This window comes from Cygnus olor, chromosome 4 (assembly GCF_009769625.2).
Source record: "Cygnus olor isolate bCygOlo1 chromosome 4, bCygOlo1.pri.v2, whole genome shotgun sequence".
Classification (NCBI taxonomy): Eukaryota; Metazoa; Chordata; class Aves; order Anseriformes; family Anatidae; genus Cygnus; species Cygnus olor.
The window spans coordinates 847,301-863,610 of record NC_049172.1 but is presented as its reverse complement, the minus strand read 5'-3'; the positions used below and the strand labels follow the sequence as shown (position 1 = coordinate 863,610).

Genomic DNA, 16,310 nt, shown 5'->3' with positions numbered 1-16,310 from the left:
TCAAGTTTTGAGACAGAAAGAGACAATAAAACTTTATTGCCAGGAAAAAAAAGTCTTTGACCAAAAAGGTGGAGCACAAATAGAAAAAGCTTTGCTGGGCATCAGCTCACCCAAGACAAGAAACAAAGGTGGATAGATGGGTAGGTAGGTGGTTTTACGCAGACTGAGTAGTAAGAGAAGCTCAGGCATCTTCTAGGCTCCATGAGGGGAATGGGGAAAGAAACAAGAAACCTATTTCTGAACAGACTGTAATGTTCATGTTATCGAGTCTTCATTCATTAATCCCTTACTTGTTCTCCACCATATACAGCTGAACATTAGTACAAATATTATTGTGCTTGTCTAGAAGCCGTAGTGTTACCAGGAAAAAAGAGGATAACCTGGGGAACAGAAAAACACCAAAGGATCTCTCTTTGTCTGGTACCAGTGTTTTAGACATATCATGTGATATCCACTTTTTCAAGCTACCTAAATTGCAACTTGTTTTTCCTTAGTCTGAGATCCGAGTTTTTGTGTGGCCACATAACAAGTTTATTTTGTAATTGCAGTTACTGTGTAGTGATCACCCTTAAATGCTGGAAAAATACAAAATTTTAACTGCTTTAAGTTTTTGTATGCTCTGGAAGAATAGATAAATACCACCCGCTGTTGAGCTGTGATCATCTGTGTAAAGATTTAGACAAAATTTCAAGTTCTTGTTTGTTTAAACTTCTGCTGAAGAGGGAGCACAAGCTTTTGGGCTTATGGGACAGCTCAGTCCAAGCATAGCCAGGCTCAGGCACAGAGGTTGAGAATACTGATGCTGAAGAAATAAATTAGAGTTTTTTCAGAAGGACGTAGTCACAGACTGTTAGGGCTTGACGTACACAACAGTGACACCGTATTTTAACTTTCCTTTCCTGAAGAAATCATGTGTTTTTAATGTCCCCATTTGCCTTTGTCAATACATCAGTCTAATGACTTTTGAACTTGCTGGCCAGTTTCAATCCGATGTGACAGATAGGGACAGTTCTCGAAGATGGTTGAATTCTTCCTGGCTGCTGGGGAATCGGGGCGCTATAAGACACGGACACAGATCGGTGCCTGTGCTACAGCAGAGCTTTCAGAGCGAGCTCTGTGTTTATTCCTTTGCTTTGACCTGCCCCTGGCTGATCAGCACTCTGTGCCCTGGGGCTCCCCATGGCACCTACTGTCCCTTTTTCGTCTAGATGGAGGGGCTTTGGAGACCTGAAGGGAGGTGTGTCCTAGGTAGCAGCATGGGAGAGAACGCAGGCTACTGCATGGTAGGAATAGGTTTGGGGGACGAATATCTATAAGAAGACAAGCTTTTTTGAACAAGTTTACTGTTTTGTGTGCAGGCTGTGGGTGAAAAGGTGGGCCTGAAGTCTAACTTGCGTCTCTAAAAACATTCCCGTTTTGGATGGGGTCATACAGCCACCGATAATCGCATGCAAACAGGGCACATGTAGTTGCACGGCTGCTGCTGCTTGGTATGTATTCTAGTAAGGCCACTGGGGTCTCTCCTGTGGAGAGATTAAGCCTGGAAATTCTTAGTGTTGAACCTTCTGGGTACTTTCAGCAGCTACATGGAGCCACACAGTGGCCACACAAGCCACTGGTCCTTGAGCCAAACGTTGACTGCTGTGCCTAGTGGTGAAAGCTGGAAGGAAGCATTAAATAAGACACCAAGATGCTGATAATGAATATAGTATTAGGAGCTTGGGTAATTGCTCTGTAAAATACACGCACCCTTGGATTGAATAGCCTTCATGTTCTAACTTCTTTGACAAAATACCATGCATGTCACCAAACCAGGTACGAAGTGCCTCTTGTCTGAAGAGGAGATGCAAAGGTAGAAATGCTTTGCATCTGAGTGGTTGAGGCCTGACACTTGCAGGTACCAAGAAAAGTGTCTACATGAATCAATAAACAGCTTGTATAACTTTTCTGCTGCTGATGGATGTGGTGTAGACAAACATGACTAAGCAGTCACAGCAAAGTGGCCAAGAGGTGAACTGGAATAGGATCTGACCCTAAGAGCTCCCTCATACGATCTGTCACCCTAAGAGATGGTCTGTGCTCAGAGTTGAGGCAGCTGAGTGGTGTGTGTACCTTTGCAGTACAGGTACTTGAACGCTTGCACTGTGGCTAACAGACATCAGTTTCCAGCTGTACTAGTTCATCAACAATTGCCAATTTAGAAGAATTTAACTGGATTAGTATGAGGAGATTTTAAAAGTATTTTAGAGTTATTTTGTTCATACTTTGATTTGTTATACTGAGAGTTTACCTTTTCCTATGTGTTGTTTCACAAGCAGATGATGTGTTAGACAAAAATGCAAGAACCAACAAGCTTTCCACTGAATTCTGCCTGACCAAAATCCAGGAAAAATATCCTATGCAGTATTAGGGTGTGTATTAGTTCTACTTCAGTTGGCCTAGGTGTTTTGACCTCTGATTAAAAGAAATGCAGGGCTCTTTTTCTCTTAACTGCAGGATAATGAGATCATTTAGCTGTTTAGTGCTAGTCACCTCTTTCATCAAAGTACAGTTTAATTAAGAGCTAATAATGCAGGATTTCATACAGAATCCTGAAAACAGCATGCTAATTACATGACTTTATTTAATATCATTGGCACCAAGTATTTAAAACCTTCAATTTACCTTGCCGTAATTAGCTTATTCTCATTAGCTGTTATCTCAACCTCCAAGAAGTGAAAAGTTGACTAAAGAACTTAGAAGTATTTCTTAAGTCTCTTGATTGTACAAATGATATATCTAGATGAAAGAGCCTAATTGCTTGAAAATGTATGATTGGACCATCATCAAGATCATATTTATGTGACAAAAAAAGCCTCCAAAGGAAGACCTAGTAACATTAAAACTGTGTGTTCTGATAGAAGACTTTGGAAAATGTCTCAAATGATTTGTATCAAAAGTGGCTACTTGTACATTTTTAGTATATTTTAGTGGACATCAAATTCAGATCCCTGTATCAAGGTTGCATGTCACCATGGTTACAGTATTCGTGTGCACAAATTGAAGGTGTCTCCCCTGAATTTTTTGACAATCAGGTCTGCTGTGTATCATATTGGACACTGTAAAAACAAGATGCACGTAGTCAGGCTTCAGCGTGATACCTCAATTTATTAACACTTGGAAGAGAAGCAGAGTTGCCAAGTTATTGAATTTATTGAGAAGGTTTGCACTGACTTCTTTAACTGTTGGCTATGGTCCCTAATATTTACAGGAGGTCTGTTAAGATCCTCGGATGAATGGATGGGGCAAACAGTCCAAGCTAATGCCATTGGTGGGAGCTCTCCTGCCCTGCACGTTAAAGATTTGGGCTCTGAGGTATTCCTGTTAGCTAATTACTGCAGGTAGAAGCTAGCTGTCAATAAACCATAATGATTTTTAAGTAACTGACACCAGGGACTTAAACTCTTCCTCAAAGAATTTTGCACACATTTTCTGTTTTAAATTGTACCATGTACTTTGTAAACAGGCATCTTGCTGGCGCATGGTACTTTTCAACTGTTAATTTTTTAAAGGACTTGGCAGACTTTTCAAAATCTGTTTTTAATTGAAAGAGTATTTTTTCTGTAAGTTACTGTATCTTAAAGTTTTTTTTCCCTATTTTAATTTTGTTGTACAAAGTAGCAGGCACACTTGTCCTCAGCTCACCTAGAATCTGATGCCTTATAAACTTGAACATAGTTACTGTCAGCAGCTTAGCTTTTCCATCCCTGTTTCAACAGTCTTTATCTTTGCTGGATTGTCTCCTCCTGGACGCCTTGCTTCTGCCAAACTGTAGAGCACTGTCCTCTCCATGCTTACATGGTTTAGGGTCTGTTCATAATTTATGGACTCTGCCTGACAAACACTTTGCTGAAAAGGCTGGAGATTTTTTTAGTTTTCTTCCCTTGCCCTCTCTGTAGCATCAGCTCTGTTAAGAAAATGCACAGGGAAAATGTAAGCGGTCTTCTCCTTTTGTCTGAAGGATATCAAAATATACCTGGTATACCCAAAGCAATTATTCTTTCTCCTGCATAGATTAAATGTTTATGGTAATGGGTGTTAAGATGATAGTCTTGGAAATCCAGGAAGAATAGATATTGAATTTTAACGATGTTCTGAAATACATAATTTATCATGAGGGAAACATTCTTCCTCAGAAGCAAAATAGTCTGTCTAATAAAATGATGATTCCCAGCCATTTGGGAGGGACCCTTATTGACACTGCCTTCTGTTTCTCCTTGCCGTGCTGCCTCCAAACACCCCCAAATTCTTGCCTCTGCCTTCCCATCTCCTGGTCGCTCTATCACTGGGGCTCACTCTCAGTCCCTTATCACACTCCTGCAACATTTCTTATGGATCCCTTCAGCTCTCCCCATCTCTCCCTTCCCTAGGCAGTGTGTCTCTCCTTCTCCCTTTTCTGCCATAAACCCCAGCAGTGCCAGAAGAAGCCCAAACCTGGTACTGAGGCACAGGTTGTTAGCCTGGGCTCTACTCTATGCCGTGCTGCCACACCGAGCCATGTCTCGCTTCTAACGCTGGACACCTTGCTACTGCTTCAAAGCTTGGGGGCTGGTATGCAAAATATAATGGAGAAACCTCAAAGTCCACATGGGAAGTTTCAAATGGTGATTGTTGAACTGCTGAAAAAAAGCACAGTGCTCTAAAAATCAATATTCTTGAATGTATCATAAATGCAAACTTCAGCCATATGTTACATTCCTCACTTCTGTATTTCTTCCCCCACTGTCCCTTTTTTTTTTCTTTTAAGCAAGTGAATTTGCAGTGTGGATAGGAACTTTAGGAAAGGTTGGATGTTGCAGAAAGGAAGGATGGAGGGAGGCAGGTGGTGTGCTTGTACATACCCAGGCAGCTTCAGTTGCAGAGCTTTCCTCAGAGCTTGGACAAGCTCAGAAAAGGCAAAACAATGGCACTAGAAGTGTACAGTAAAAGGACATCACATCAGTTACAGCTCATTAAAGCCCTATATCAAGACCTTCAGTCAGAAGTCAAAGTGGCTTTAGTTCCGTTTCTTCTCTCTCTCGCAGGGCTTAACCTATAAAGGAAACATGGTACAGAAAGTTAAAGCTGCTTCTGCGTAAGACTGTGCTTAACTCATGTGCTTTCACACTATACTTACTAAATTGTTTTAGCTTTTCAGAAAATCCTTGCCTATTATAAAGAGCCAGTATGACGTAAGAAGCGAAGTAATTCCTAATGTAATATGAAACAGTAAAGCAAGTGTTCTAGAAATGAGACTTTTTTTTTCCTGGAAAAAGGAGGAGAAGATAGACTTTCTTGGAAAATTATGAAGCTGACCTTTCTTCTTTTTCTTACCAACATGAAAGCATGTACTAATTCGAAGTTTAGTATCTTAATGCTGCAGCATTGTTAGGCTATGTCTATTTCCTTACCAATTTAGTTAAAATTGATTACAAGTAAAATTAAGTGTTATGAACTGTTTTGCTTTTCAGGTGTCTAAGTTCTCCAACAGCTTTTGAGGAGGAAAATAGTCATAAATACGTTGGTATGACTACAGAAATACACAATAGTTCATTTTCTGTAAAACAGAGTTAGTGTTTCCAACTTGTTTGGTTGATCAGCCAAGATGTTTAGGTCTGAAAAATTTGATGCTGAAGAAATTACTACTGTCTGTTTACCAAAGACAAGTTGACACTTCTGGTATCTCTGTGACAGGCTATAAAGTGAAATCATACAAGGAGGTATATGAAGAAGAATGGTTTCCTGACTATGGAGACGGGAAGCAAGTTTGGCAATAGGAGTTTTATTCTTGGCTTTACTGCTGATTTACTTGAGCAAAAGCTTTTGACAACCCATGTCATCTGTCTGTGTCTCTGTTTGTCCTGTCTGCAAGAGGAGACAAATGAAATAAAACTATTTCTTTTGTAAACATAGTTCACATTTCTGAATGAAAAGTGATAATAAGAGCTAAATATTATGGTTGTCAAGAAAGGAGACCATCTATATACAAGGGCAGGGATTTTCATGCATTTTCATTGTGTGAATATTTCAATTAAAGAATAATTCTCTTGGCTCCTCCTGCTCCATTTGTGATCCTAGAGCCCATTTTCTCTTAAATTCAAAATTCCATGAGATCCCACTGGCAGTTACAGCAGCTTACATTTGCTGAGCTGATTAATCACCTGAGAATCCGACGTTATTTACAACATACACGATTTCTTATATTCCTTTCATTATACTATAAACATGTCAGATGCAAAGATTGGGAGAACTCTAAACTGTCAGGGCAAATTTCATCTATTCATTGGATTGTTACAGGGCCTTTTTCTGAGATCGTTTTGGACTGTTGGAGAACAAAGGGGTCTCTCATCATATATTGAATTCTCACATTTGATTTCTGGTGAAAGGAATTTCCTAGACCTAATATGTGAGCTAGGAAAAGTTTAAAAGAAAATACTCCATTGTAGTTGTATACCTAATAATGATTACATGTCCTGCACTTCATTTTCCTTACAGGTACCAGTGGAAGTATAACAAATATACTAAATAATTATTTATAAACACGTGAAGATTTTACCGAACAGTTTCTAAAATATATTCTTCATTACTAGCATATTTATGTAACATCTCATACCCAGAGGGATGTTTCATAAAGCAATCATAAAATAAATATCACCAGCTTACCTTCAGTGTATAGAATAGCATTTAGAAATGAAATTTCAGGCTTTTCCTCCCCCCTGCTTCTCTTTCAGTGTCTCTAATCGAAACTCACAGTAATAGTCCCCGCCATCTGCTACTATATATTTGTCATGAGTTTTAACATTTTGTTTTTAGAACCTGAAAAATGCGTAAAATGTCAAGTCACTAAGAAAATAATCATAAGCACGACAACTCAAATGTTATCTCAGCTTGTCTGTACAGAAGATGGTTCGCAGTAGCTTTTCGCACACCCTCTTTGCAGATAAGCAGGTAAGCAGCTACACCCTTGGTATTATCTGGTACATTTTCAAACAGCATCACTAGATTCTAGCAAAACACCTGTTGGTTTTAATGAGAATAAGGTGGCCAAAAAAACAACAGGCTCTCTTTTGAAGTTCTTTCTGTAGCAGGTGAACTCCAGATCTCTGTTACTCTCCTTTTTATTTGTGGTGGAAAGAGATCAGTCAGGAGTGGAGCGAGGGATGTCTTAGTGACCACTGCCCTAAAGAAAATGCAGCCACCAGGCAGCTGTGGATGTGAGAAGGTGATAATTACACCAGTAACACTAACTCCCAGTGAAGAAGTAAACCCTAAATTGCATTATCACAGAAACACGGTGGGCTTTTTGCTACCCTTCTCTCACCTGCCATTTGCAAACCCAAAACCACAGCTCTCCTGTCAGCTGGGTGGCTGCAGCACACCCGGAAGTGCAGCAGCAAGCTCTTCCAAGCTTGAGCATTTCCAGCTTCTCTGCTTTCCTTCCTTTCTGTTTTTCCATCACTGGGAAGCTGTGAGGATGTTAGAAAGGTAGAGGATAAGACCATCAGCTCAAAAACAAATCACAGTTCCTTACAGTTCAGAGGTCAATGCTCAGGGGCAGTAAACACACCATAAAGAATTTAATTTAAATGTTTTGGAGCCAGAGACTACACACAGTAGTCCTCCAGTTTGCTGGGAAGGGGGCAGATAGCTTTGAGATTTTTTTATATTTGATATTACGCATTTAGAAATAAAGTCATGTTACCAATCTGATCTGTTAATTTGGGACTTTGACTTTATCCTGTGTAACTAAATTTTTACCACAGTGAATGTAATTTTTTCCCTAAACTTCTTCAAAGTCACACAGCATAGGAAAATCCAGAGGTCTGCCTCCCTGCTGGGTTTCTGAGGAACCTACTTCCCTGGTACGCAAACGCCTTCAGAATGATATTTTTGACGGGTTTCTAAACATATGTTTCATTCTTCTGGCGGGGTCTGTTGAACCTAAATCCAAGGAGCAGAGCTTTACAGCCCATTCATGTCATCTCGCTGTCAAGCTGTACTGAGTCTTTTTCATTCGAAGTTACGTACTGTTAATCTAAGAAGTGTATAGCCATAGCATTTACCTCCTACGTTTTTAACTGTGCCTCTCGCTAAAAAGATAAATTTTTCACTGAATCAGTTCCCAGCAGCTCAAGGATGGTTTTAGTAATATCCTCTGCAGATTTGCTACCTTTCATTAGGATAAGGAGCCTCCTCAGTGATCCTTGCTCAGTTCGGCTGTGCAAAAGTCCTCGCTACGCTGGTGCAAAATTTCTCTCAGTATTCCACTTCAGAAGGCTCAAGCTTGTTTTCAATGATCTCTGTTCTGTGCTTCATTTTACTCATCCCTTTTTAAAGGTCGTGGTTTGCAGGACATTTTTCAGGCTTTCCTTTTCAGTGGAAGAGGATGATCTTTGCCTTACTGCTACTGCTCCGTGGAGCCTCCTCTCACTGTTGCTGGAGCTATGTGCTGAAGAGGACAGTGGGAGAGCCAAGATGAGGGGAAGGCAACACGATGGCCTTCCTGACCCGAGGGGACCTATGGGCATGGGAGGCAGAAACATGATGGCTCATTCGTAGGTTTAGCTTTGTGATTGATGTAGTTTTCATGCCTAATGCTCTGGTCTGCCAAAATGGAAAACAAGGCAAGTGCTAATGATGACTCAGAAGTGAAAGTGCTCGTATTTTGTCAGCCATGTCAGCAAAATTCAGCTTTGCAGCCCTCCAGGACGGGGACGAAAGGACTGTCTCTCCTATTGCTGCCGACCAGCTCCCTCAAGCACCAGGCTCCCAGAGCCAGGCAGAGCCACAGGCTGCTGAGCTCCTGCAGCCTCAGTCTCGGGGGGCCATGGCCTCACCCCACATTTCCCCCAGGGCTCCTCTTGTCCCAGCAGCAGCGGAGGGGCCAGGGACAAGAAGCCATGGAGGTGAGGGGCCGTTGTGACAGCAATGAATGGGTTAGTAAAGAGAGATTGGCTGTTGTGTTCCCCTTCTGGCAGCGCTGTGGTCTGTCGCTAGGGCCAGGTGAAATGCTCAGCTCTGGAAGGGGAGCGCAGAGCAGGGTAGAGGTACCCGCTGTGGTGCGCAGCCGCCTCTCGCTGGGCATGGGGAGCTCTCTGCGCCTGCTGCCTTCAGCCTCTAGAGGTTAGTGTGCAGGGCAGCCCCCTGCAACTGTCAGCCTTTGCTGGGCTTTGTTAACGCAGTGTAGGTACAATAGCTTAAGGAGGCAGGCTTGACTGAGTTTGTAGATAGAGGTTGTACTTTTATTAGAACTGAGGTAGGTGAACCCTCTAAAAGACCTGAAGGAGAGCTTGTGTGCCCAGAAGCATGTCTGATAAGGTAGGTATCACTGTGGTCTGTGAAACAGGGCCATATTTTAAGAAACTTAACTGTGCTATGCCTATTTCCAAAGCTGGACTTGAATTCTGTGCTAATATTTTGTTCTCTTTGGCTTTTTGTTTTAAAAAATAAATAAATTGTTAGCTGCTAATACAATGAAAATGGCTATAAGGGTCATGTATCTCAAGGCAGCAAATTGTCATTGAATTCAAAGAGCGGGATGCCTACTTCACCTTTAAACTTTTGAAAATTTCTGGTGATTTTAATATTTTTTTGTGATTTTAAATACTCACCCCTTTCACAAAACACACTTCAAGTTACTTCTAACAAGGGTATTGTTTTTAACTAGTGTATTAAAACAACTATGGAATAATGTATGTTGACTTTGAAAACTCCTTGATGACTTTTGATGTACAAATTTTCCTTTCTTTCCAAGGTGTTGCTACTTAGCAGTCGGCACGAGTGCCTGGGCATGTCCATGTGCTGTGGCTGGCCATGCAGCTTGACTGTGCTATGTGCAGTCTCACAAATCTCGAGGAGCCCAATGTGCTGAGAAAGTAGCTACTGTCAGATCGAGGCGAGCTGTTTAGAGGAATAAGTGGTCTGGGCCTCGTGTTAGAGGAGGCTTTTTGGTTTTAAGTTTTGTTCTTGCTTTGCAGAGGGGTTTGGCTTTTTGTATTTTTTTGTTTTGGAGAGCTAGGTTTTCTCCGTTACTCCTGAAAAATTGAAATAGTAAACAACAACAGCAGAGTAGGAGAGTTTGGGAGATAACTCCTGAAAGTAATCTGTAAATCTTGGGAGTGACAGATGAAGGGGAGCATATTGAAATCAAAGAGTGAAGGTGTATCCGATGAGTAATAGCTTTCCCCCTTCTTTCTGCATGCTGTTTTTTTGTTTGTACTAATGTAGTGCGAGTACATTTATGCTGACAGCCAGGATGATAACTGTCTGAGAAATGAGTCACAGTTTGGGGGTAGGATTAAGTTCTTTGATGTGGAATAGGTTTCATTTAACTTCTTTCTTTCTGTCCTTCTGTGTGTTTTTCTTTCATTGACAGTAATTTCAAAACATGAATAAAATGCTGTGTATGTGCTTGACCTGATCTAGAGAAAAGTAATTCTAATAAATGCTATTCACCCTAGCAAACAGAGCAGCAGTCTGGGACACAAGATCTGAGTTTTGATCCTGGCCGTGTTCCACATTTGTTGAGTAAAGAGAAAGGTATTTTCACTGGCATGTGCCTTTGTCTCCCTATCTAATGACCCAGGGAGTAAGACAGCTTTTAGTAGCTGGTCACCTTTATAAGAAAAATAATGCTGTTGCATCCTGTCTTTAATCTTTAAATGGTAATTAAAATATCACTTCTTTGTCATACATAAATTGCTGCTTTTATAGAGAGAAAACAACTGGAAACATACATGTCTTTGAAAGTATTTATATTGTTACATTAAATTTCTGTGCCAGATGTAGTTTGCTACAGTTATATGTTTTTTTTCAGGCCCTACTTGACACTCAGAATCTTTTGAGAGCTCAGATTACAAATTTTACTTTCAACCTGGGATTTTCAGGGAAATTCTATCACACAGGTAAGAATGAAAAACTAAAACAATTTTCATTTTTATGGTGTTTTTTGTAGTACTGAGGGACATACGAATGACAGGGACTAACGGTCTGAGTAGAGGGAGTAATTTCCTTCATTTTAGTATAACTGAAAAAACAAAATGTTCTTTCCTCCAGGTTGCTGTGGGACATAATTTGTGTGATTTATCAAATCAGTTTTTTTCTCCTAAATTTATTATTCTGGATTAACCTTTTGTTTGAGCTAAGTCTCTGGAAATAATCATGTAGGTAGAGTCTATAAATACCTCTTTGCAGGTACATTTCTCTCTTAAAAAATGATTGCATTCATTCTTTGTGTAATAGTCCAGTAAGGAGAGCACTGACATGGAAGTAGGAGAGCCAAGCTGTAGTTTCTAAGCCTGAGAAGACTAAGCCCTTCAGAAAAGTGTCCTGTCAGGCTATTAAGTTTCCTGAGTAAGAGGAACATTCCCTTCTCCGTCTGCACGGCAAGACACACAGAAATGCCAGAGTCACAGGGCCAGGAAGAAAACTTGCAAAAGGCAGTCCATGTCTGGAATAACAGTTTTCTGTATGGTTTATATGTGTTACACGTGTGTCATAGGATAACACTGAATCAGTTCTGATGGTGTCATAAAAACATCTCATATTGTTTCTTCATGCTTTCATACAAAGTGTGGGACATGAAATTTCAGCTTAGATGCTTACTACAGAACCTGTCCCAGGAAATGGGGAGAGGGAAGCATATAGAGTAGTGAAATGAATTTTTCTCTGCAACCATTTCCTGAGTACCCAGAGAATTTAGGTAGTAATTTTAGGTGGCTGGAGCATCTTAGGATGAGGAATCTGAAATTTTTAGTAAGGTGTGTTACCTGCAGTGGGTGCCTGTGGGGAACAGATTGAATTCCTCCTCCCCTTTTAATAAAATTCAGTTACTCTTGACCTTTTTTGAGTGGTAAATTCCACCAATCAAATGAAATTTCCTGTTGACTTTACTGAGTGATCTTTTGAACTACCACAGTTTGTCCATTTGGATAGTTTAACCTCTACTGTAGAGATACCATAGCAATATATATTATTCATTAAAATAATGTTATACTTAAGCCACTGCAGCAATATGAAAAAATAAAAGATAAGGTATTAAATAGGATGTGATATAGAAGAAGCAAAGAAAAAGGTATGCATGCAAAACAGCACAACATGAGAGCTTGGAAGAGAGAGACGGAAGACAGTACAAGATAATGTCATAGTTGAGGGATAGTAATATGAAAGAGACAAAGTGACAAGTTGGCTGAGACTAGGAAACAAAAAAAAAAGGCTCTATTCAAAGCTGAAGAAACACAGAACTTGACAGTGCTTGATTGCTGTGCATGTTACGTAGCAGAGGGATGTGTATAACTCTTTCTGTGTTTGTTTGTGCTCCTTGGTCAGTATTACTTGCCACACGACGAAAAGAGGCAGGGAAAGAAGTCAGTTATTTACAACCGATTAGTCCCTCACAGGTTTCTTTTGGGTACAGCAGAGATCAGCTAGACTCGCTAAATGTTTGACCCCTGACATCCAGGTGTCACCTGCGCAATTCAGAGAGACCAGAGATGCCTTAAATTTTTCACATTCAGTGCATCACTTTCTCCATCCAGTCCCAACCTTTCCTCCTTTCTCTTGCCTAGAATGGCCTAGTAAAAAGGTCCTGGCTGCCAAGCCCGTCACCTGCCAGTTCCTCAGCAGGCAAAGGTACTTTCCAGCCTGCTTCTTTTGCCTCAGTTAACAGTTCAGATGCTTTGGAGGGAACGTGCACATGGGTTGCCTATTTTTGGTTGATCAAGATTTGGCAAAGGTATTGCATGTTTGTAGTACAAACTGACCCAGTTACCAGCTGTAAACTGAATGAGTTGAGCCTCGCTCTGTTACAGCCCATCTCCTGCTGTGGCTTTCTTCCTTTCTTGAAGAAAAGTTTCTTCTCCCTGACCTGGCTGTTTTATAACCTTTACCCACTCCTGTCACTTTCTTTGGTAGCATGTGAACATCACATAGGGCCACATGGAGTCCTAAAATCTAATGATCCAACAGATACTGATACATCATTACATGCTTCTGCACACATTTTTCCTTCATTGCTTTAGTTCCCTCTGAGGTAAAGGGAAATACATAGCAGTGAAGGAATGTTGGACAAGGTTTGTTGAAGGAAAGAAGAGAAAGCAATAGGCTTAGAGGGTTAATGAGAGTAAAGCCTTACTGATGGAGAAAACACAGGGGCTGAAAAGACTGAATAAAAGAGAGTAGGTATTGCAAAATGCTGAGAAAAAGGATTTATGAAGTTGTGTTGACTATTTTGGAGGGAGTAGGAACAAGTAGCAAATATGCACACCATGAAGATTTGTTAATGAATAGGTTGTCAAAGTTTAGCTCATGCAATCTTTATAAGGCATCCCATTAGGGGTTTATTTAAATATAGCTGTCTTTGACAGGACTAGCCTATCAGTAAAAGTGCACTGGGACTAGGATAAATACCTGAGCTTGGAGGTGGAGGAGCGGGTGTCCTGATCTGTCAGCTCATTAGGCCCTGGTTCTCCCCAGCCCCGAGGTGCTGTCAGGGATGCAGGCTAAATCTCTGCTAACTTGCACAGAGCTGAGGCCCAGGAGTGAGCGCTGAAGGTGATGGTCATGGCTGTCAGGTTACCAGAATGGTCTCTGCAGTGCTCTTGGCCCAGGCCAGCCCCCGCTCCACGCGGTGCCTGGGTGCACCCCGGAGGGGAGCATGGGCAAGGAGCCACTCCCAGCAGGGAGCTGGGAGGCAGCTGCTTCTCTCGCAGGCTAGGATTTATGAGCATCCAAGTGGCCAGCTGGCTCGGGGTCAGGCCCTGTCACTGTCATATTTCCTGCTGTAGCTGTAGTATATTCTAGGGGAATGACACAGCTACATACTGCTGCCTGAGCAGTTCCTATTAATCAGCACACCAGTTAGAAATTGCTGCAGGGTCTGTGCCAGGGCACCACATCATTAGGAACAGGCAGGGGAGAGCACCTGAAAAGACAGATCTGGGGGCTGAGAATAACTTGGTGGGCTCCAGCCACTCTTTATCTTCAAAGATGCAGATTTCTGGGAACTCCTAAATAGGTTGTAACTGGAATGCAGGGGAAGAGAAAGCAGTTGTGTTTTGCATAACGTTCTGAAAAGGATGCTAGAAAAATTAGTTCCACATACCACAGGTAACAAAAGGAAAAGAAATTTGATTGGAGAGTGAATTTCATTTGGATACAGAATACCAAAAAAGAGTTGTCAATATTTTCATTTATCCTCAGTACTAAACAGTCTTGTACACAATTTCCCTGCTTCTGTCCCTTAACTGCTGATGTTATTGATACAGCATGCGAATGTGAGAAGTGTTGTGCCATACATTCAAGATGCCATGAAAATGGGACTCTCAGTCTTTTACCTGACTATGGTTATTTCAGGAAAGGGAATATATACTTGGAAACATTTAAAATTCTTAGTAATTTCAACAGTCAAACTTTATTTTTCCAATTTTCTTCTTTTCCAAATATTTGTAAGAATATAATAGAAGTAGAAACTATACTTCAAGATTTATTTTTTTTTCAGGCACTGAGGAGGAAGATGAAGGTGATGACCTGTTGTTGAGGTCTGTGGATGAGTTTTGGTGGTTTCCCCATATGTGGAGTCACATGCAGCCTCATCTTTTCCACAATGAATCATCACTGGTAGAGCAGATGATCCTCAACAAAAAATTTGCCTTAGTAAGTAATATTTTTACACTTTATATTGAATTTGAGTGTTCAGAAACCACTTTTTCTATTCTGTAAGAAAATCAGTGCTTGTAGGATTTACTTTAATCCCAATGAATGGAAAAAAGAAATTTTTGATAAAGTGATTTTCACAGTCACTTTGTGGTATAAAAGTTCTGTTTCTCTACAGTTTGAATTTCCTTCTCAATTAAAAGTTTGAGTTTGTATTTATTAAAAATAAATAAATGGAAAAAATGTTTCAGAGTGAAGAATGACTATGTTCCAGTCTTGGAAAGGTGTATTAGAAAAAAAAAATCTTCTAGTGCAGAATTCTTCTAAATAGAATTTTGTCCAAATAACCTCTTGTTTGGATTAGGGAAAAAAAAATCCTGATTAGAATAAATACTCTTGCCAAAACACATCAAAAGACTGTGAAAACACTGCATGTTAGAATTAGTGAAGTGTGCCACTTTTTCAAAGATGCTTTTCTGTGGTGATATCTAATAACATCCCATATATTCCCTTTAGATCAACTTTATCAAAACTTGTTTTGAAAGCCATTGCCATTACTAATTATTTATTTACAGCAAAGTTCTGGAAAAAACTTAAGTGAGAACAGAAGAAAAAATAAAAACAGATCCTTAGGCCTACTGATACTAAAAAAAGCATCCTTATATCTTCTCAACAATTAATTGCATGCAGTAAAACCAAACCATAACATTCACACGTAATACAGTATATTACTTGTCCGGAAATGGATGTTGCTAAATTTAAATTATATTTGACTATAAATATACCTTATTACTTAAGCTTATTTGAAAAGATTGGTTTCAACATTTAAGAGTATTCTGGCAACTAAATTATTTCTGCCATGTACAAGAAAACTAGATAAAATGGTAGAAGAGGAAGCAAATACCAGAAAAAGGCAGTTACATAAAGCACACTGAAGTGAGGTATTATTTGGTGGATCAAAATTATAGATTAAGTAAAATGAAGGGAAATTACCAAAACTGGTAACCCTGGAATGATAGTTTCTGGAAAAGCTCCTGAATGCTGGGTAGGCTCTGTGTGCTGGCAAGGCGTAATATGGCCACTGTGGTTCTTTCCTCCCCAGTGCTCTATAAATACTCCATTTTCCTCCCTGCTCCCATCACTGTCGAAGAAGGTGACTCTCTTAGAAGTTAGTGTAACTGCACTGGGGATGTGAGAGAAGAGGAAGGTCTACGCTGCCTCAGAAGCATAATAGTCCCCAGATTTGGACTTCAAGTGAAGTTGCTCTCCCACAGATCTTGCACCACTTGACTAAGGGAGCTCCTGAGGCATGAGGTTGTGCTAAGTAATCCTTCCACCAGAACAGCTGGGGGGCTCCTCAGCCAATTGATAGAGCACTTCACCAGGGCTAACCTGAGGGAGTTGTAAACAGCTGTGTTCACCTACAGGGCACACAGATGGTAAAATAGCTCAGGGAAACGTTGTTCTCATCCTTTTGGAGAATACACGTTTTAGAAAAATAATTCACACTGAACCTCCTTGTTTTTATAACTTTTTATCAGTTTTTATACAATTTTAATAATCCGGTACTGTCTTTTCTGTTAGGTAACTGTGAAGATCACTTTTACAGTGACTTGTATTTTTGATTAATGCAAAAAATG

At 40.4% G+C, this 16,310-nt stretch overlaps 1 protein-coding gene across 6 annotated transcripts in view; it reads left to right on the top strand.

The window, feature by feature from the left end:
- LOC121069469 (bifunctional heparan sulfate N-deacetylase/N-sulfotransferase 3) overlaps positions 1 to 16,310 on the top strand; it is a 357,491-nt gene that overhangs the window by 299,826 nt on the left and 41,355 nt on the right. For all 6 annotated transcript variants that reach the window (XR_005819439.1, XM_040555702.1, XM_040555700.1 and 3 more), the window contains 2 exons: positions 10,835 to 10,922; positions 14,516 to 14,670. Coding sequence is in view for 5 of the 6 variants with exons in the window: in XM_040555702.1 (XP_040411636.1) it covers positions 10,835 to 10,922; positions 14,516 to 14,670 (243 nt within the window). In the remaining variant the exon portion in view is untranslated. The remainder of the gene's footprint in view (positions 1 to 10,834; positions 10,923 to 14,515; positions 14,671 to 16,310) is intronic.